The 20,976-nt window shown below is 41.7% G+C and overlaps 1 protein-coding gene across 1 annotated transcript; it reads right to left on the reverse strand.

Annotated features, from left to right (window-relative positions):
• Window positions 1-987: 987 nt before the first annotated feature.
• LOC309689156 (melatonin receptor type 1B-like) lies at window positions 988-18,011 on the reverse strand (the record flags this gene model as incomplete). Its single annotated transcript, XM_082505389.1, has 3 exons — window positions 16,839-18,011; window positions 2,382-2,420; window positions 988-1,052 (listed from the first exon to the last, which is right to left on the reverse strand). The coding sequence occupies exons 1-3, from the start codon at window positions 17,098-17,100 to the stop codon at window positions 988-990; spliced, it is 366 nt and encodes a 121-aa protein (XP_082361515.1). The 5' UTR covers window positions 17,101-18,011.
• Between the last annotated feature and the right edge of the window lie 2,965 nt (window positions 18,012-20,976).

Consider the following 20,976-nt stretch of genomic DNA (forward strand, 5'->3'; position numbering starts at 1 on the left):
AGTTTTGGAAGAGATGAGCTTTTGCAGTTGAGCTATAGTGTTGTGCTAAACTGTAAGAGTGTTTTGCCAAATGATCTTAGAGTTTTGAGAATGTAATTTCTGTTTCAAGAAATGAGCCAAACCAATGGAGAAAAACTGTAATGTGTAAATTACTATGGAACATCTCACATCTGAACACTATAACTGTTCAGATGTGAGACTTCAGGTGAACCCTGATGCTGACGGTCACTGACCCTCCGAGCCCGGAACCACATTTTAACCCTTTCTATAGAACACCCAACAACACGCAGCAGACAGTTTCACACATGAAATGTGAAGTACATTAATCTTACAGCTAGGATGGACAGTTGGATGAATGGACAGTTGGATGGATGGTTGGATGAATGGACGGACGGTTGGATGGATGGACGGTTGGATGAATGATTGGATGGATGGACAGTTGGATGGATGGATGGATGGACGGGTGGTTGGATGAATGGATGGACAGTTGGATTGATGGACGGTTGGATGGATGGATGGATGGATGGATGGACGGATGGTTGGATGAATGGATGGACAGTTGGATTGATGGACGGTTGGATGGAGAGTTGGACAGATGTTGGATGGATGGAGGGTTGGATCGTTGGATGGACGGTTGGATGAATGGATGGAAAGATGGATGGATGGATGGATGGACGGTTGGATGAATGGTCGGACGGTTGATGGACGGATGAATGTGCACAAAGAAACAGATCGACTTTCTGTGTCTAAAAATCAAAACAAGAGCAGTTATATAAGAAATGGTCATATGGTCATTGAAGACTTTTTTAAATACAAAAATTGCACATTATAGATGTCAAAAACTTTTACTGTGAAAGGAAAAAAAACAGGAAAATGCCTATTTATCATATGCCCAGGGGTTCTGGCACAGATCAAAAGTTCTATTTCTGTTTTCTGTACTGTATGAAAGCCGGTGAGACGGTGAGTGATCTGACACCTGTCCACTGGTTAGGCTGTGATCTCAGTATGACCCTGGACTTTGTGAAGGCTCACCGGTGGGGTGCAGTTACAGTCTGCAGGTAACCAGAATCAGAACTCATGCAAGGAGAGGAAAATATGGGAATTAACTATGCCTCCTCCCATTATGTTTGTGACGAGATTAAGAAACTGAAGCTTTAAAGTCCATCACTTTAAATACCCCCATGAGACTGTCTCATTATCGGGAACAGTCAATACAAGCTAATTATGCTTAATTTCATAAAGATTTCCTGTGAAAACATGTGCTTGTGTCTGCCAGTTTAAGACTGATTATTGGACAGCAGTCCTGCTGACAGCAGCACACAGTCACTCCTTTACATGCTGACAGCTGGCCTGTGAATGCTCCATAATCAATTGATCACATCTAACCTCCTTTAACACACAGTACTGTATTTTCCACACTATAGACAGTGCGCTTTATAATCCTGTGCGCCTTATGTATGAATTCTGGTTGTGCTTACTGACCTCGAACCGATTTTATGTGGTACATGGCGCTCAAAAATATCTCAAAAAATGTTTTAGTACGACTATGCTAAGCTATGAAGCCGCACCGCTTGATGGATTGTCGTACCATTACGGCTACCGTAGTCGGGAGCTTCGCGGAGTAATCTTGGTTCAAAACTCCGTCTGCTTCAGGTCCCAAAATCAAACGAATGCTGCAACATCACTGAGAGTTTGTCTGTGTAAATGATCAGTAGTGCTGCTTTACCAGGTGTAACAATTAAGTTCAATATCCAACCATCCATGAAAACAGAATTTATTAAATTTAACGGAGTTAGAAGTTAGCAGGAAGTTAGCTTGCTAGTTTCCACCTAAACATGATATACCATGTTCTGACTGAGAGATTTCTGAACAAATTAAAACGTACAGCTCTGCTATCACTTCCAACATAAATGAAGACAGAAAATTAAACAGCATTGACTTTTATAGGGTTACTGAAGTTGGACTAGCTGGTATATAATGATGTGCTACGTGATCGCTAGCGACGCAGTTATGTTAGCATAACATAAACAAAGTGAAGCTGGAGGATGAATGCTAACTTTTTTTCACTCGATAAAAGTTAATGCAAGATAATCCATCCACAATACGAGGTTAGTCATTAATATTGACCATTTTGTTTCGCTTAATGCGCCTTATAATCCAGTGCGCCTTATTCAATTCAATTCAATTCAATTTTACTTATATAGCGCCAAATCACAACAAAAGTCACCTCAAGGCACTTCATAGATACAGAGAAAACCCAACAATCATATGACCCCCTATGAGCAAGCACTTTGGCGACAGTGGGAAGGAAAAACTCCCTTTTAACAGGAAGAAACCTCTGGCAGAACCAGGCTCAGGGAGGGGCGGCCATCTGCTGCAACCGGTTGGGGCGAGGGAAGGAAGACAGGATAAAAGACATGCTGTGGAAGAGAGACAGAGGTTAATAACAGATATGATTCAATGCAGAGATGTCTATTAATACATAGTGAGTGAGAAAGGTGACTGGAAAGGAAAAACTCAATGCATCATGGGAATCCCCCGGCAGCCTATGTCTATTGCTGCATAACTAAGGGAGGATTCAGGGTCACCTGGTCCAGCCCTAACTATATGCTTTAGCAAAAAGGAAAGTTTTAAGCCTAATCTTAAAAGTAGAGATAATGTCTGTCTCCCGAATCCAAACTGGAAGCTGGTTCCACAGAAGAGGGGCCTGAAAACTGAAGGCTCTCCCTCCCATTCTACTTTTAAATACTCTAGGAACAACAAGTAGTTTTGCAGAGCGAGAGCGAAGTGCTCTAATAGGGTGATATGGTACTATAAGGTCATTAAGATAAGATGGGGCCTGATTATTTAAGACCTTGTATGTGAGGAGCAGGATTTTGAATTCAATTCTGGATTTAACAGGAAGCCAATGAAGGGAAGCCAAAACAGGAGAAATCTGCTCTCTCTTTCTAGTCCCTGTCAGGACTCTTGCTGCAGCATTTTGGATTAGCTGAAGGCTTTTCAGTGAGTTTTTTGGACATCCTGATAATAATGAATTGCAGTAGTCCAGCCTGGAAGTAATAAATGCATAAACTAGTTTTTCAGCGTCACTCTGAGACAGGATATTTCTAACTTAAGAGATGTTGCGCAAATGGAAGAATGCAGTCTTACATATTTGTTTAATATGTGCGTTGAAGGACATATCCTGGTCAAAAATGACTCCAAGGTTCCTCACAGCGTTACTGGAGGCCAAGGTAATGCCATCCAGAGTAAGAATCTGGTTAGATACTAGGGGTGGGGGAAAAAATTGATACTGTGTAGTATCGTGATATTTTGTTTGCTAATAATGTATCGATACAGGGACAGCAGAAATCGATATTTTGTTACAAAAAAAGTTTTTGTGGACTGGAACATGCTCTGACTTCACAGCATGTTGATCCTTTTTCTGAGCAAGAATCCTGACATTCCTTCACTGTCCAAATGTGTTTAACTTTTTTTTTGTCAGCAATAAACATGACAGTTTACTTATTTTAATTTAAGACATGTTTTATTTTAATTATGTTTAAAACTTTTTTATTTAATGTAAAATTATATTTTGTTTTAATTTACTTTCTAATTCTTCAGTTGCTGAAGGGGCTGCATAGTTTTCATAAATTTCATAGTTCAGAATAGCTATAATTGTACCAGATGGTTGCATTCAGTTAATTTGGTCTAGACTGTAATACAAACCGTTCAGTTTGTCAACAATAAAACTGACTGAAATGAGAGAAAGACTGAGTGTGAGACTTTGATATTAGATAAAATGAATATTGATAAAGTTTACCTTTATGTACAGAATCTGAATATCACAAAATATTTTTAAAAATTGCAATAATATCGTATCGTGCGTTAAGTATTGTGATAATATCGTATCGTGGGATGTATGGTGATTCCAACCTCTATTAGATACCATATTTCTAAGATTTTCAGGGCCAAGTACAATAACCTCAGCTTTATTTGAATTAAGAAGCAGAAGGTTAGCGGTTATCCAGGTCTTTATGTCTTTAAGACATTCCTGCAGTTTAACTAATTGGTGTGTTATCTAACTTCATAGATAGATAGAGCTGGATGTCATCTGCATAGCAGTGAAAATGTATGCTATGTCTTCTAATGATGCTGCCTAAGGGAAGCATGTATAGTGTAAACAGAATTGGTCCTAGCACTGAACCCTGTGGAACTCCATAATTAACCTTAGTGTGTGAAGAGGACTCTCCATTTACATGTACAAACTGGAGTCTAATAGATAGATATGATACAAACCACTGCAGCACAGTACCTGTAATACCTACAGCATGTTCTAATCGCTCTAATAGGATATTATGGTCAACAGTATCGAATGCTGCACTAAGGTCTAACAGGACAAGCACAGAGACGAGTCCACTGTCAGAGGCAATAAGAAGATCATTTGTAACCTTCACTAAAGCTGTTTCTGTGCTGTGATGAGCTCTGAAACCTGACTGAAACTCTTCAAATAAGCCATTCCTCTGCAGATGATCAGTTAGCTGTTTGACAACTACTCTTTCAAGGATTTTTGATATGAAAGGAAAGTTGGAGATATAATTAGCTAAGACTGCTGGTCTAGAGATGGCTTTTTGAGTAAAGGTTTAACTACAGCCAACTTGAAGGCCTGTGGTAGATAGCCAATTATTAGAGACAGGTTGATCATATTTAAGATCGAAGAATTAATTAATGGCAGGACTTCTTTGAGCAGTTTTGTAGGAATGGGGTCTAAAAGACACGTTGATGGTTTGGAGGAAGTAATTATTGAAGTTAACTCAGAAAGATCAATTGGAGAAAAAGAGTCTAACTTAACATCAATTGTACTAAGAGTAGCTGTAGATAATATTACATCTGTGGGATGATTACTGGTAATTTTTTCTCTATTGATAAAAATTTTATTTGTGAAGAAGTTCATGAAGTCATTACTAGTTAACGTTAAAGGGATGGTTGGCTCAAAAGAGCTCTGACTTTTTGTCAGCCTGGCTACAGTGCTGAAGAGAAACTTGGGGTTGTTCTTATTTTCTTCAATCAGTGACGAATAGTAAGATATTCTGGCTTTGCGGAGGACTTTCTTATAAAGCAACAAACTATTTCTCCAGCCTAAATGATGATTCTCTAAATTTGTGACACGCCATTTCCTCTCCAGCTTACGAGTCATCTGCTTTAGGGTACGTGTTTGAGAATTATACCATGGCAGCCTTATGGTCCAAAAAATACGATAATTCCTCATGTTGTGTTTAATGATCATTTTCTGTAGAACTGAAGACTTGTGTGTCTGATAAACTCAGCAGAGCATAAATCACATTATTAATCTGAACTTTATTAAAATGCTTTCCGCTGATCTGCACTACCTCTTCCTCACTGTGACAAACACAAAAAAGACAACATAGTTAAATACTTGAAATACTTTAGCCTCTAGTGTGCATGTATATCATCAGCATATATATATATATACATTTATATAAAAAGCCATCTGCTCAGCTTTGCTTGTCATGATTCAGAGGATCCTCCCACCATCCCAACTCTGAAAACTCTTAAAACTGGCCAAACTCCATCTGTGAGCACACGCTGACCATTAACATATGTTTAAATATCTGAGTATTACAGACTTCAGGATGAAGTGTTGTGCTGTTGTTTCAGAGCAGATTTTTTTAAAGTAACTGTGGTCCTGTGCAGATAGTTCATGAAAAGATGGCATATAGATTACTCATTTATGAAATCATTTAAGTGACTCATAAAATGCTAAAATTGTCAAAATATTAAGAGGACGCAAATGAAATGTTGTTTGTTAGGTTTATATTGTTGGATTATCATTTATGCTTAGAAATATAGACTCATATATGGTTAGAGGTATAAAATCGATTGCATAATTATGGAGGTCTGATCCTTAGCAGTCTGCAAAGACTCTGTGTGCCTTCCAGAGTGTTCTAGCATGCACACACATCCTAGGGTCATGAGAGAGGTCGTACCTTCTCTTTCTGATTTATACTATGGGAAGACACCTACTCTGTATCTGCTTAAGTATAAGAGCCCTTTGTTTAGGTGGACCGCTGGGCTCCTAGCACCAGCTTTGGGGAGTCACAGGGTCATATCTTGACACACACGCCCATATACATACACACACACACACGCATATCTACACATACACACAAACGGTACTTTGTTCACATGCCTATGTAAGACGTCAAATGTTAACGAGACTATGCATATTCATGTAATCACAATAAAGAGCAGTGCTACGGGGGAGCTAACTGAGAGTGACTGAGGTTCAAGCATCAGGAACAGCACTCGTCACGGTTCTCTCCCTCGTGCACGAGCAACACAAAGAGCTCTAGTGACTTGCGTCTTGCTTTTGACATTGTAGTAGAATTGTCTTGGCATTCCAGCAATAGGTTTATGCTAGATGAACCTATCATTGTTTCTTACAAATTTAACAAATTTTTATTACACCAGCAAGTCTGGCTCCTGTGTCTCATGCACATCCAAGGTGATATGACACATGCATTTGAAATCCAGATCAGAAGCCAAAAACTAGCAACAAGAAAAAGCCCACCTCCACTCGGGTGATCAGAAATCAAGATGCAGGCAATGACTGGAAGCACAATAACTGGAGACACATCCAGTTCCTCCCAGCAGGACATGAAACACCTCACTAACCCACATAGAAAACAGGTCTTCCTTGGATCCGGCATCAAGCTGGCACTTCTGACTGACCAGTGTCATGGCAGGGTGTATGTCAACCAGATGTGGGCCAGGTCTGGCAATGATGGCAATATTTATGTTCCTATTTTCCTATTTTAGTTAGGAGACCCAAATGCCATGTTGTAATACTATACTGCTCTAGTAGCTAACGTTTCAAATGCAGGTTTGACGGGTTTGCCGCAGAGTGGCTGTAGCTCAGGAGGTAGAGCAGTTTACCTACTGATCAGAAGGTTAGTGGTTTGATCCCTGCCTCCTCCAGTTTGTATGTCAAGAGTGTGAATGTGAATGAATGCAGTTAGGAAGCATGTAGTTTAGAGAAAGTGTGTGACTGCGGCATGTTGTATAGAGCTCTTTGAGTAATCTGACAGAGTGAAAAAGCGCTATAAAAGAATCAGTCCATTGACTGTCTGACCGGAGTTTTGTCATGTTACTTTTGCACTATTACGTTTGGGCACATGTTGTTATTACATGGCTTGATTAAAGTACACATTAGGCTGACATGTGGGGCCAGAGCTGAAACTGTTCTGGGCCAGCACAGGGCCAGCAGTTTGTCTGCAACTGGCCCGTCGCTGCACGCAACTTACACATGGCCCACATACCGCAAAGAATGACGACCCTTTGGTGGCCCAGACCAGGTTTGCCAGAGGTGATCCGCAGATGGGCCAGCACAGGACCACCAGTATGTCTGCAACTGTCTTTGTGCTGGCCCATCTGTGGGCCACCTCTTGCAAACCAGATCTGGGCCACCAAAGGGATGTCATTCTTTGTGAGCCATTTGTAAGCACATTGTGTGGGCCAGATCCGGGCCATACCAATTTTGCTATCTGGGAAGGAGGTGTCCAGCAAGTCAACCGGCTCTGACAGAGCTCTTCACCTGGCCTTTGAGGATGAGCCAGGACACCTTTTAGAGGATTCTTTTCTGGCCCTTGTATCCTCACAGCTGTATGACCACAGCTCATGGTCACATTAGAGGTCTGAAGGAAGCAGAAAACCTGGCATAGCCCTGACTCCATTCCAAATTTACTCTACTTAAGCGCTGCTAGCTTGAGCATAAAAAATAATATTTTATTTGCTGTGCAGTAAAGATCCTTGAACTGTGTTTCAGTGAAGAAAAGTAAAACTCCACAGGGCGCAATTCAATTCATTCATGCACACTCCACCCTGGGTGAAGCTGGGCGATTTGAACCCCCACACTGTGCATGGTCATGGTATTTGTGCGCATGTCTATTAAATACCGGACTCATAAAGGTTTTGCAGATCCCAGAGAGTAGGAGGCTTATTGAGATGAAACTTAGCATCATGGAAGTCATGTGACCACAGGCTAAAGTTAGCCTAATCTCCCTGAACAAACATATCCTGAAGATTTTTATCCACAGAGCATTTTTTAGCAATAATGCAAAATCCAATTGAGTTGTTTTTGCTAATGAATCCAGGGTGAGGCTAACCTCCAGGCTAGCCTATAAAAAAAGCACGTCAGAGAGTTTCTTCTGAAACCTGTGAGTGAACTTGCAGATATGTCCACATGTTTTTCCTGCAGTAAGAGCATTTTGTACTGGAGCTGTTACTCGTGAATATTTGAGATGAGCATTTGCGTCTGCAGTGCTAATGAAGGGCAGATGTATGAGATTCATGAATGAAGCAGCTTTGTGTGGTTTGCTCCGGCCCAATGGGACTGTTCTCAGAAAAGTTTGAGCTCTGCTGATGTTCTGAACCTGAGATCAAACAGGACAGTCTGACTCAATCAAATTGATTGCTGGACACAGCGCACAGTTTCAGAGCCAGAAAATGAGCTGAACAGGTAGAGTTTGGGCAGTCAGCCAGTAACCCTTGACGCTGATACACTGCGCTTCCACCCATGTTTGAACAGTCCCTCTGAGACCTGAGCAGAGCAGCCCAACTCGGAAATTACTTTACATATAAAATCTCTGCTTCTTTTTCAGCACGAGCAGCTGAAAGAAGAGTTTGCAGGTTAGGAATGAAGGTAGTCTGTCGGGCTTGTGTAGATGTGGTGATGAAGTGTAACACCAGTGATCAGAGTAGATGGAGAGGGAGAGCAGAAAAATGGAGAAAAGAGGAGAATCATTTACCCTCAGGAGAGGAGAGAAGGATGCAGTCGAGAGGAGAAAATCTGAGAGATAAGAGACCTGATGGGACAGGAGGAGGAAAGAAAAGAGCAATGAAGAGGAGAATCATTGAAAAGGAAGGATAAAAGGACACTGTGGAGAGAGGGAGAAAGACGAAAAGTTGGAGAGGATGAATCAAGTGGAAAGGACAAGAAAGGCAGGAGAGAGGAGAAAAATGGACATGCAGGAGAAGAACCGTGAAGAAAATTAAGGAGATGAGGCTACTGAAGAGAAGGGAGGAAGGGGAGGAAGAGGAGGGATAAGAGAGGACAGGATGAGTGATCAGATATCTGAGGAGGCAGCGAGAAGAATAAATGACAGAGGTGAATAATTCATCCAGATTTCCAACTTTTATCATTACAACCCCGGCTCAGGGATCAACAGAATGTGTTGGTTTAATAACTTTTCACCACAGCAAGGTGATGTTCTGGAGATCAAGTGTTATGGACTAACTGGAAGGTGACAAAGAATGATCTTGGATAATCATCCCAGTCTTTATTTACCCACTAATTCAAACAAGGGCGGCATGGTGGTTAGCACTGTTGCCTCACAGCAAGAAGGTACTGAGTTTGATTCCACCATTAGTCCGGGGTCTTTCTGTGTGGAGTTTGCATGTTCTTCCCGTGCGTGGGTTCTCTCCGGGTTCTCGGGCTTCCTCCCACAGTGCAAAGACATGCAGTTAGTGGGGGTAGGTTAACTGCAAACTCTAAATTGTCCATAGGTGGGAATGTTTGCCAGTTGTCAGAACATGCAAAACAGTGCAAAAGTAACATGACAAAACTCTGTTCAGACAGTGAATGGATTGACTCTTATATAACACTTTCCTAGGTACCTAGATTACTCAAAGTACTCTATACAACATTCAGACACTTTCTCCTAACTGTGTGCTTCCCACACATTCACACTCTTGACATGCAGACTGGAGGAACCAGGGATCGAACCGCTAACCTTCCAATTAGCACGTGACCTGCTCTACCTCCTGAGCTACAGCCACCCAGTGGTAAACTGTAAACCATCGCTAGGTTTTGGATAAAGTATACATTCACAAACCTGTCAAACCTGCATTTGAAACGCTGGCTACTATAGCAGTATAGTATTGCAACATGGCATTTGGGTCTCCTAACTAAAGTAGGAAAATAGGAACATAAATAGTGCCATCATGGCCAGACCTGGCCCACATCTGGTTGACATACACCCTGCCATGACACCGGTCAGTCAGAAGTGCCAGCTTGATGCCAGATCCAGGGAAGACCTGTTTTCTATGAACCTCGGCCACATGACCCAAACCACAATCGAGCCAGATATGGCATGCCATCACATAGACAGTGTCATCTATGCCAGGCCTACCTGGGCCATATCAGGATGACATACGTCTTATCATGCCAGAAGTCAGCCAGCAGTGCTGGCTTGATACCAGATCCGGGCCAGACCTCCTTGCTATGTGGGAATGGGCAGTGAGGTCAGTTAGGGGCAGCTTCACAAAGTCTTACAATGCTTCTAAATAAGAATACTTTTCAAAAGGTGTTCGAATTCACTGAGAAGGCTCGTCTAGCACAGCGTGAAAAGTCTAAGGCTACATCCACATTAATGCGTTTTCGTTTGAAAACGCATTGTTTTCTCTCCATTTTGGCCTCCTGTCCACACTGAGACGACGCTTTCCCCAAGGAAAAACGCATGGTTTTGAAAATGCTCTTGAAAACGCATACATTTCAAAACAAAGCTGTCCCGTCGCAGTGTGGACACTCGAAAACGCAGACTTTCTAAAACGATGATGCATTTCAGTCATGTGAAGCGGTCATGTGACCAATTAACCCTCTCAAGGCAGGCGTTGCCGATTTGCAACAGTTAAAAATTAACAACCTGATTACCCCACATACATATTTTATGAGTTTTTTTTACTCAGAAGTACCACTGCAGGACTTGGTTGTGCATTAGCAACAAAAAGTTTAATTTGAGCCTGAGAGGGTTAAACAAAGATAGCGGAGGGTATTATACAGCAGTTGTTTTGTTTGCTTTCAATTATGACAGCCCTGTTAAAGATTAATATCAGTTTGTACATGTTCCTTTTCTTCAAATCATTTAATTCTCACGCGCTTTGGCAACTTTGTACTTTTGTGTTACTTGCAGCAACAACTCCACCTCATTGTTTTTCCATTTAAAAAGCTTGGTGCTTTTCCCCAACCTTTTGCTGCGACGTTTCAACGAGCCGTAAAGTAAATAAATGGCAGACAGAAATGAGGCAGGCCAAATCTTCTTGTTCTTCTTGCATGCGCAGTACTGGAACGTAAGCATTTTCAGCCGTTTCAATGTGGACGGACAACTCTGAAAACGACTGAAAACGCTAGTGTGGACGCGGAGCATTTTCAGACGAAAACGCTGTTTTCAAATCTATCTATAGTGTGGACATAGTCTAAGACCAGGCAACAAAGAAAGTTTGACTTGCTGAGCATCAGAAACACAAGCAAAATACAGAGAGTGTTCTCAGCGGCCAGAAGAAAGATGGATGCCACACAGAGAAGTGTGGACAAGTGGGTGAAAAATATGTCTGACAGACAACTCACCCAAGCAGAGACAAATCCCGCTAGTGGACTGATCACAGCCACAGAAACATTAATTCGAAACAACATTGCAGACGTGGAAGCAGAGCAACTACGGACAAAGGTTTTGGCCTGTCTCAGCAATGCAAAGCCCCCAGTATCAATACAGTCATCCCACATAAACTCACTCACAAGCTGGCAACACTCAGCCTACACCCCACCTTTTGTGACTGGCTACAGGACTTTTTGACTGGCAGGCCCCAGTCCGTCAAGATCGGCAACAGGACTTCAGCCAGCATTATTACAAACACTGGCGTTCCACAGGGTTGGTCCTCAGTCCCATGTTCTACATCCTGTACACCCACAACTGTGTCGCCTCCAATAGGGATAACACCGTACTGAAGTTCGCGGACAACACAGCAGGGATTGGTTGCATCACTGGAGGGGACGAAGTGGCTTATAGGAGAGAGGTGGCCGGTGTGGTGTCATGGTGTGAGGACAACAACCTCACCCTCAACACTGATAAAAGAAAAGAGATGATAGTGGACACAAGACCTCACCAGCCGCTGTTTATCCGGGGCTTTGAGGTGGAGAGGGTGAGCAGCTTTACATGCCTGGGCGTCTACATCACTGAGGACCTCACCTGGACACTGAACACCACACAGCTGGTCAAGAAGGCTCAGCAGCGGCTGTATTTCTTGAGGAAGCTGAGGAAATTTGGTATGTTGGCCAAGATCCTCAGCAGGTTCTACAGCTTCATTGTGGAGAGCACACTGACCAGCTGCATCAGTGCATGGTATGGCAGCACTACTGCTATGGACTGCAAACGCCTGCAGAGAGTGATAACAACCGCGGAGAAGGTCACCCCGCTGCCCTCTCTGCAGAGCATATACCATCGCAGAGTCCAGAGGAGAGCTGACTCTCACCCCAACCGGTCGCAGCAGATAACCACCGCTCCCTGAGCCTGGTTTTGCCAGAGGTTTCTTCCTGTTAAAAGGGAGTTTTTCCTTCCCACTGTCGCCAAAGTGCTTGCTCATAGGGGGTCATATGATTGTTGGGTTTTTCTCTGTATCTATGAAGCGCCTTGAGGCGACTTTTGTTGTGATTTGGCGCTATATAAATAAAATTGAATTGAACTCCATCCTCAAAGACCCCACACACCCCGAACACGGACTGTTCACACTTCTAAACCTTTGTCCTGAGGGCAGAAGTGTCCAGAACATCCCGACTGAACAACTCCTTCTTCGCCACTGCTATCAGACTCTTGAACAACTGACCTATTTTAACAGTAAAAATAACCTTTGCACATCACATCATCTTACATATCAAACCAGCATATTAAGCTCATAGCTCTTTTGCATATAAATCTATTTATCTGTTTCAATTTTTGTTGTATGTATTTATTCATACTGTTTATATTTTATTTGTTCTAGTTCTATTTGTACATATTAACAGGCATCTGTGTGTGGACAGCAGAGAAAGAATTTCATTGCATAGAGAAATGCTTTTCTTTGTACACATGACAATAAACGTTTTGAATTTTGAATCTATTAATGTGCAAATGTACTGTTTATAAGGTTGGGGAAACCTGCAGAACTCACTTGGATGAGTGACTAAACGTTTCTCCCACTAAAAACGTCCAGATGAACAGAATCAACCTTTTGGGACTTCCTTACCTTGATGATTGAGCATGCATCAAAAGATCAGACAGAATATTTACAGACTACAGGTCACTTAAAATGAACATTTGGCACAAGCAGCTCACAGAGATAATTCCAGGTGGAGGAAACACCCAGTTTCAGTTTGAGTGCAAGCTTTAGGGATAGACAGAAGGAATAACTCTTGAGGTTAATGAAGCCAACTTTTGGGTTGGCACTTTTTGGATGTTGGTGTATGTGAAATGGGAGGGTCTTTAAATGAAAATTACTAACATTGACTTTTGAGAGAGAGAATAAAGCATTTTTTTTTTATCATGCTGGTTGTTAAAAAAGCCTAAATTGGCCCAAGAATGGAGCAGCTACTGCTTTCTGTATTGCCTTTTACCTGTAAGTAAAAAAGAGGCCACACCCCTAATAATGCAAAAGGGGAATTTTAAAAACATCCTTCCTCATACAGGTGTTATGAAAGGGGAAATTATCTATAGAAACTAAAACAGTTTGTGTATCAGGCTGTAAATACGTTTATTTTTACATGGGAGTCTATCCGTTTTTTAAGTGATGACGTATGAATCCTGCTTCCGAGTCCAGACTACTCTACGTTTATTAAGGCTGTTGTGTTTTTAACATGTTTTAATGATTTGTATCTTGAAGTCAGTAATCACTGTTTACCTTTCTCGGGTTTTATTACCACTATTCATTTTAAAGCTCAGTTTTTAAACCCTTACGATGTAACTACATCCCAGCCCATGCAGAAGTATATTAATGGCTAACCTCGTATTGTGGATGAATTATCTCAGTTGTTTCTCCTGACTGAAGTTTGGTCTCTTTACAGCATCCTGCCATGTGAATGCATTTGTCCCTAACCATTGGGAACACTCACGTTAACTTTTATCGAGTGGAAAAAAGTTAGCGTTCATCCTCCAGCTTCGGTCTGTTTATATTATGCTAACATAGCTGTGTAGCTAGCCACCGCATAGCACATCATTATATACCAGCTAGTGCAGCTTCAGTAACCCTACTAACGTCACTGCTGTTTAGTTTTCTGTCTTCATTTATGTCTGAAGTGATAACAGAGCTGTACGTTTTAATCTTACAGAAATCCCTCAGTCAGAACATGGTATATCATCTTTAGATGGAAACTAGTGAGCTAACGTCCTGCTAAATTCTAACTCTGTTAAATTTCAGAAATTCTGTTTTCATGGATGCTTGGATGTTAAACTTTACTGTTACACCTGGTAGAGCAGCCACACCGATCATTTAAACAGTCAAGAATTTATACAGTGATCTCACTCTCAGTGATGCTGCAGTGTTCGTTTGATTTAGGGACCTGAAGCAAAGTTTGGACCCAGAAACAGCTAATGACGTCAGACTTAAACACCAGATGGGAGTGACTCTCTGCTGCTGCCTCTGCTGGACACTAGAGGAACTGTAGCTCTTTGTTTTCATATTTGCTGCATAGCAGATACACTTGTTCTGTTTGGAGGGTTAATGATGTTCATTAACAGGTGTGCTCACATCTGTAGACAACGCTCTCTTTTTCTGCATTTTGTCGCATTATTTTATCATAACTCTCTAAAAGAAGAAGATCAGTGCAGAGGTCTTATTTGAAGTACAGAAAAACAAGATGAGGGTACAAAATGATCTTGTAATCAATTAGCTATACAGTGTAAAGTGGATATTATAGATCTACCAGCTTCTATAAGGTATAATTTCTCAAATGTGCAATTATACCAACCTTCGTGTGAATTTTAAAAAGACTGGAAAAAGAAAGTCTTTCTGTTATCTGGAGTTTCTCAGCAGGATGTAAACCCACTACAGTGTCAGTGCTCACACTTTAAGCACTCTGATCCTTCAACAAAGAGAAAAAAACCTCAGATGCAGCAGGTTACTTCAACCATCTCAAACTAAACTCTTCATCTGTTCCAGTCTTCCTGTGTGATCGAGTAGTAATGATACGGTGTCCATGATAATACTAACAAAAAGGTAGTAATGCTCTCTCAGATCAGCTGACAGTTTGAACAGCACCATGAAAACTGCTAAACGAAATCACGAAATCGGCCGACTTGAGAGACGATGCAGATCGAAGGTTCAAAGACAGGTTTTGATTAGTTTAGATTACATTTTAAAGATTGAGGACGTCCACGTGGAGCCTCATCCATAGAAATGCTGCTGTGATAAATGCCTTTTAGTACCAGACATTAAGAAATGATGGTGGAAATGATGAAGCGAGCTGTTTCATGCCACATTTCAGACAAAAACAATGCACATTTTTTAACTGGAGTGATGACTGCTTCTGGTTTTTTGCACCAAGGGAGAAAAATGTGACACTGGAGATTTAACTGAGCTCAGGCCTGAAAGAACAGTCCATCAACACGACATCAGAGCCGTACAAACGCAGCAGGACATGTGGCCACAAGCAAAAAGTTCAGTGTTAGACTGTTACTGCAAAAGTAATCTAATTACTTTCTGCAATGACTAAGTAAAGTATGCATTACTTTCTTCATAATTTATTTTTCTGGAGGTTAAACAGCGGCGCGGCGCAGTTTGTGTAAAATGTGTTGATCTCCAGCACCCTGACCTGTGCTGCGTATTGCTGTGAGGAGAGACTACGAGCAGGTGCAGCAAGTCTGAAACCCCGATGAATTGATTTTCCTGCCTGGACTAATTCTCCTGAGGTCTTGCTGGACGTCATGCATCACCAGAATGTGAAAACTGCCAAATAACTCATGGGGAAATATGTGAGTATTGAAAAGTGCAGTGAAGGAATGTGAGTGCTTTATCAGAACCTGTGATGATGATGTGTTTGATGAGCAGGAGGTGCTCAGGTGCTTCTGAAGTGTGTGTCGCTGTCAGAGTTTTACTCATCGATCACAGTGAGTCAGCTGTCAGGCTGCCAGCGCTTCGTTTTTCTCACACCTCAAACGTGTCGGGGAGTCTCGGAGAGTTTGATCCTCTGCACGAGCCAACAGCTCATCAGTGCCTGAGAGCCAAACTTCAGACTCTTCAAGACTTTCACAACAAAAGAGCTATTAAAGGAACTCATCAACCTGTCAGGCTGATGTTAGAGTGGCTTCTGTGAGGACTCTGGGGTACCACATACTCTTTTTATTTCTCTAAATATTCTTGCAGGTCTATTACAATAACCAAGTAACTGCACGATTATGACTGTTTTATGGTTTTTATAAGATTTCTCAGTTAGGATATCATCAAAATATCACGCAAACATACTGAAATACACAAACATGAAAGCATGTCTGAGCCATCGCCCTCAGAAAAATGGACCAATGGATCAATCCACTCATTTTTAACTCCCAAATGATTAAATTCCTATGTGCTCACAGACAAACACAGGAGCAAAGAGAAGTGCTTTCATCTCATCATTGGATCCATCAGCCAATTAAACTTTATTAGCTTTTCATGCAGGTTATAGGCGCTTCACAGGTGACTGAAATATCTAATAAAACAGAACAAAGGACACAAAAAGATGATTTTAAATCAAAAGAAATACATGCAAAATGCAAAGCTAGAGTTTATTTATCTTGGAAAACTTGGAAAATGCCTGCAGCACAAAAATATAAAACAACCAACTTGCAAAGAAAAGTAGTATTATTCAAGCAGAAAAGAGTTCAATAAATGAAATCAATAAAATTGAACAGAAATAAAACGATTCATGCTGGGGACTCTTAGAGAGACATTCACTGATGTAACCGAACATCTGGTCACATCTGTTCTGGAATCACAAAGTTCCAAAAACTCAAAGAAATCCTGCTGACGAGCATCTACCGGGAGGTCAAGTGTACCTGCTTTCCTGAGCTTCCTGTTCCTGAACACGGAGACGATGACCAGCAGGTTCCCGATAACATCCACCACGATGGTCGCGATGAGGACGCCGGCCAGCAGGGTGGCCACCCAGGGCACGGCGTGGTGCTGCGGGGCCTCTCCTCCCGCGGCCGGCGTGGAGTTGCGGGGCCCCAGGGTGCCCGTCGCCGCGGTGGGCTCCCGGTCCTTCAGGGGCATCAGCTGCGGGAGGTGCCGGGGGTCGACGAGTCGCATCGGGTCCATTCAGCGTCACGCGAGGGGGTCAGAGCTGCGCGCGACGCCGCCTTCGGGCGTGCGGTTGTCCGGGTGAAGCATGCCGACGCGTCTGCGCAGGACTTTTCCCGCCTCACGGTTCAGTTACAGTCACAGCTCCGCGCCGCTGTTGTCACACTCACGTGCGCACAGACGCCTCTGTCCGCGCGCAGCAATTCCGCGCGCTTATAGCGCCCAGCCTGCCCGCAGCCGCTCTACGTCTCCGTCTGAGGAGAGGAAGACAACTCTAGCACTGTCTCCTCTGCTCCTCCCTCCTCCCTTTCCTCCTCCCTCCCCTCTCTCTTCTTCTTTTACTATTTCACATCTCTTCTTCCCCTCTTTCCTCCCTCTTCCCCTGCCTCCTCTCCTTCCTCTCCTGCTGCATCTCCATCGTCTCCTCTGTTGTGCTGTTTGAACCATTCTAATGGTTAATGTTCTAAATGATAACAAATGCCCATTCTATTATTTTCTATTGTACTGTATTGTGAGAAAGAGGAAATAAATCAGGAAGGTAGAAGAAGTGTGGTTAATGCTCTTGAAGTGGAATATTTGAACCCTGACCCCGTGATCTCTCTCCTTGCTAAACCCAGATGCTTCCAAAATCTCAAAGTTTGTGGCAGGAAGCCCCGAGGGCAAATTTCTCCCATTGGCACAAGAAAACATAAATCCCTTAACCCCCCCCCCCCCCCCCCCCCCCTCACACACACACACACACACACACACACACACACTCACCATCACCACCACCACAGATCCACGAAAAGGACTCATGTAAGGAGGTGCTCCAACAGGTCATTTACAACAGCACTCATCTCTGAGTCTGAGCACAACTTTTCGTATCTTAAATTCACAAAGTGACCCATTTTACTCTGAGCTGATTTTTGTTCTTCCAGGGAGTGTAGAGAGGTGAATATCCAGGCCACAGACAGGAGGAGAAAGACGGCATGAGTAACATTAGTGGCCCACAGATGGGCGAAGGTTTTCACGATCTGCGGGACTAATGCAGTGTTTTACTTAATCACCCACAGATTTGACTGAACTAATCATCTTAGACATGGGAACAATGATGGAATCACCTCGCTTCACAGAGATGAGACCAAAAATGAAATCATGTTTTTTCAGATGAAGTGGAAGAAAAAAGATGGACTCATTAAAAACACATCAGCTGCTGCCGTGCTGCACCTGCTCTGTGGCCAAATTCATTGTCATCCGGCTTCTTACATGAGCAGGAAATGTGCTTCTCATCTTCAGTCATTTTTTTAAATATAAATTTTATTGCTTTTTGCAACAACATACAAAGGTTTGTTTTCCCAATAATATGCTGCTGTAATAGGAACCCTTTTCCCCCACCCCCCACCCTGCTCTCTTCCAAACCTACAACAAAATAAAAATAAAAAAACCCCCACATAGAATATGTATACATTTGTACAATATGTGGCATTTATACATATTCAAGGAAACAAAAAAGAAAGGAGAGAAAAAAAAAGTAGACAATAGAAATAGCTAGCACATACTAAACAATTTTCTCCTCATCCACACTCCTGCAGGAGTTGTCCGATGTTCACTTCTTTTATAAAGTTTTTAAATGGCTTCCAAATTTCATCAAAATATGTTAACTTGTTTTTGAGAAAGTACGTTATCGTTTCCATTGCCATACACTGTGCCAAAGAATTTATCCAAGCACCAATAGCAGGAGGATCTGATGTTTTCCAATTTAATGCAATCATACGTTTTGCCTGTAATGTACATTAATCCATAAACTTAATTTGATGGGCTCTTAGTTTAAGATTTTTAGAATACACTTGTAATAGCAACATTTCTACATCTAAAGCAATCTTTTTATTCAAAATTTGGTTTATTTTGTTCATCACCTCCTGCCAAAATGCACGGACAATTCTGCATTCCCATATACAGTGGAAAAATGTTCCACGGGCTTCTCCACATTTAAAACATGTATCTGGAATTCTGTTATTATATTTATTCAATTTCACTGGTGTTACATATGTTTGCATGATCCAATTGTATTGTAATAACTTTAAGTTATTATTAATTGATTGTTTTTGTGATTTTAAGCAAATTAACTTCCATGTCTCCTCAGAAATATTAATATTTAGGTCCTTTCTCCAAGCTTCTAACTTAGAAACTGATGTATCTGGAGAGGCAGAGACAATCCAGTTATAAAATGTTGAAATTAAACCTTTATTACCACCTTTTTTCACCATTAACTCCTCTAACTTACTTAACTGGGGAATGTTGAGAGACTGATTTTGCATGGAAGAAATGAAGCTTCTAATTTGAAATTTTGAGACTAAATCCTCAAATGAAACCATTACTCCATCACAAAACAGATCACCCACTTTCTTAACACCTTTTTCTGCCCAACCCTGGAACCCTGCGTCCAGATTTCCTGGTACAAATAAGGCATTTCCCCAAATAGGACTAAACTGAGAGAGATTATTCTTAATATTCATCATTTCTTTAATTGTAAACCAAACTTCAATCATATTTTGGACTATAGGATTATTTGTTTCTTTCTTTAACTGTTTTGGCTTTGCAGAGTATAAGTACAAATTTAATGGCATTTTAAGAGAATTTGCTTCCATCCCCACCAAAATAAAACATTATTGTCCTTAATTGAATAGCCAGATAGTACCAGTAAAAATTGGGGCATTTCAACCCCCCTGTATCAAAGGGAAGATACAACAAAGACAAGCGAATGCGGGGATGCTTCTTGTTCCAGATAAACTCTCTGACTAATGATGCTAATTTAGTAAACAATCCAGCAGGAGGAGCCAGTGGGACATTTTGAAACATATACAACAGTTTAGGTAATACATTCATTTTAAGAACACTTATCCTTCCAATAATAGATAGTGGTAAACTTATCCAACGCTCCAAATCTTTGGAAATTTTCTGTAGAATTATATTATAGTTAAGTACCACCACATCTTTTAATGAAGGAACTATTTTAATGCCTAGATAAGTGAGTTCAGAATTAACAGTAAAGCCAGATATATTCTGACTTACGTTTTGATTATACCCTTGTTTAAGTAACATTAATGATGATTTTGTTACATTTACTTTATACCCTGAGAAGGCCCCAAACTGGTCTATTAAATCCTTTATAGCGGGCACAGAAATTTTTAGTTGCTTTAAAAATAATATGACATCATCAGCAAATAAAGCAATTCTATGCTCCTTTCTACCAATCCTAACACCTTGTATTTGTCCGCTGGTTCTAACAGCTATTGCCAGCGGTTCAATAGCTAAAAGGAATAAAAGTGGAGATAAAGGTGAACCCTGTGGGCACCCTCTTTTAATGTCAAATGGTTCAGAAATTATCTCATTTGTCTTAACCTGAGCCACAGATTGACAGTGTAGTAGCTTAATCCAATGCAGAAATAAATTACCAAACCCAAATCTAACAATGACATCAAAGAGATATGACCGTTCAATTCTATCAAAGGCCTTCTCCGCGTCAAGCGAAAGAATGGCTGTATCTTCCTGTTCACTTTGATTATGAAGAATGTTGAGGACTCATCTTACATTATGAAAACCCTGTCTATGTTTAACAAATCCATTTTGCTCTCATGAGAGCATGAGGGTGGGAATAGATGTTTGTGTCTGTGTGTGCCTGTATGTCTGTGTCTATATGTCAGGTTGGGTATCAGACGCCACCTCTCTGGGGACACCTCAGGCCCTCCAAGGTTTGGAGGCCTATCTCCACCCACCACCACTTCCCCTGCCGGTGGCGGACTCCCTCAGGTGTCGGTGTGTTGGTGGTTCTTTGTGTCTGGGGGTGGGCGTCCGGGTACACACCGGCTCACTCCTTGGCGGCCGCTTGTCGGGGCCTGGGGCCTGGGGCTC

Source organism: Aulonocara stuartgranti (genome assembly GCF_965226115.1).
Source record: "Aulonocara stuartgranti genome assembly, chromosome: 2".
Taxonomy (NCBI): domain Eukaryota; kingdom Metazoa; phylum Chordata; class Actinopteri; order Cichliformes; family Cichlidae; genus Aulonocara; species Aulonocara stuartgranti.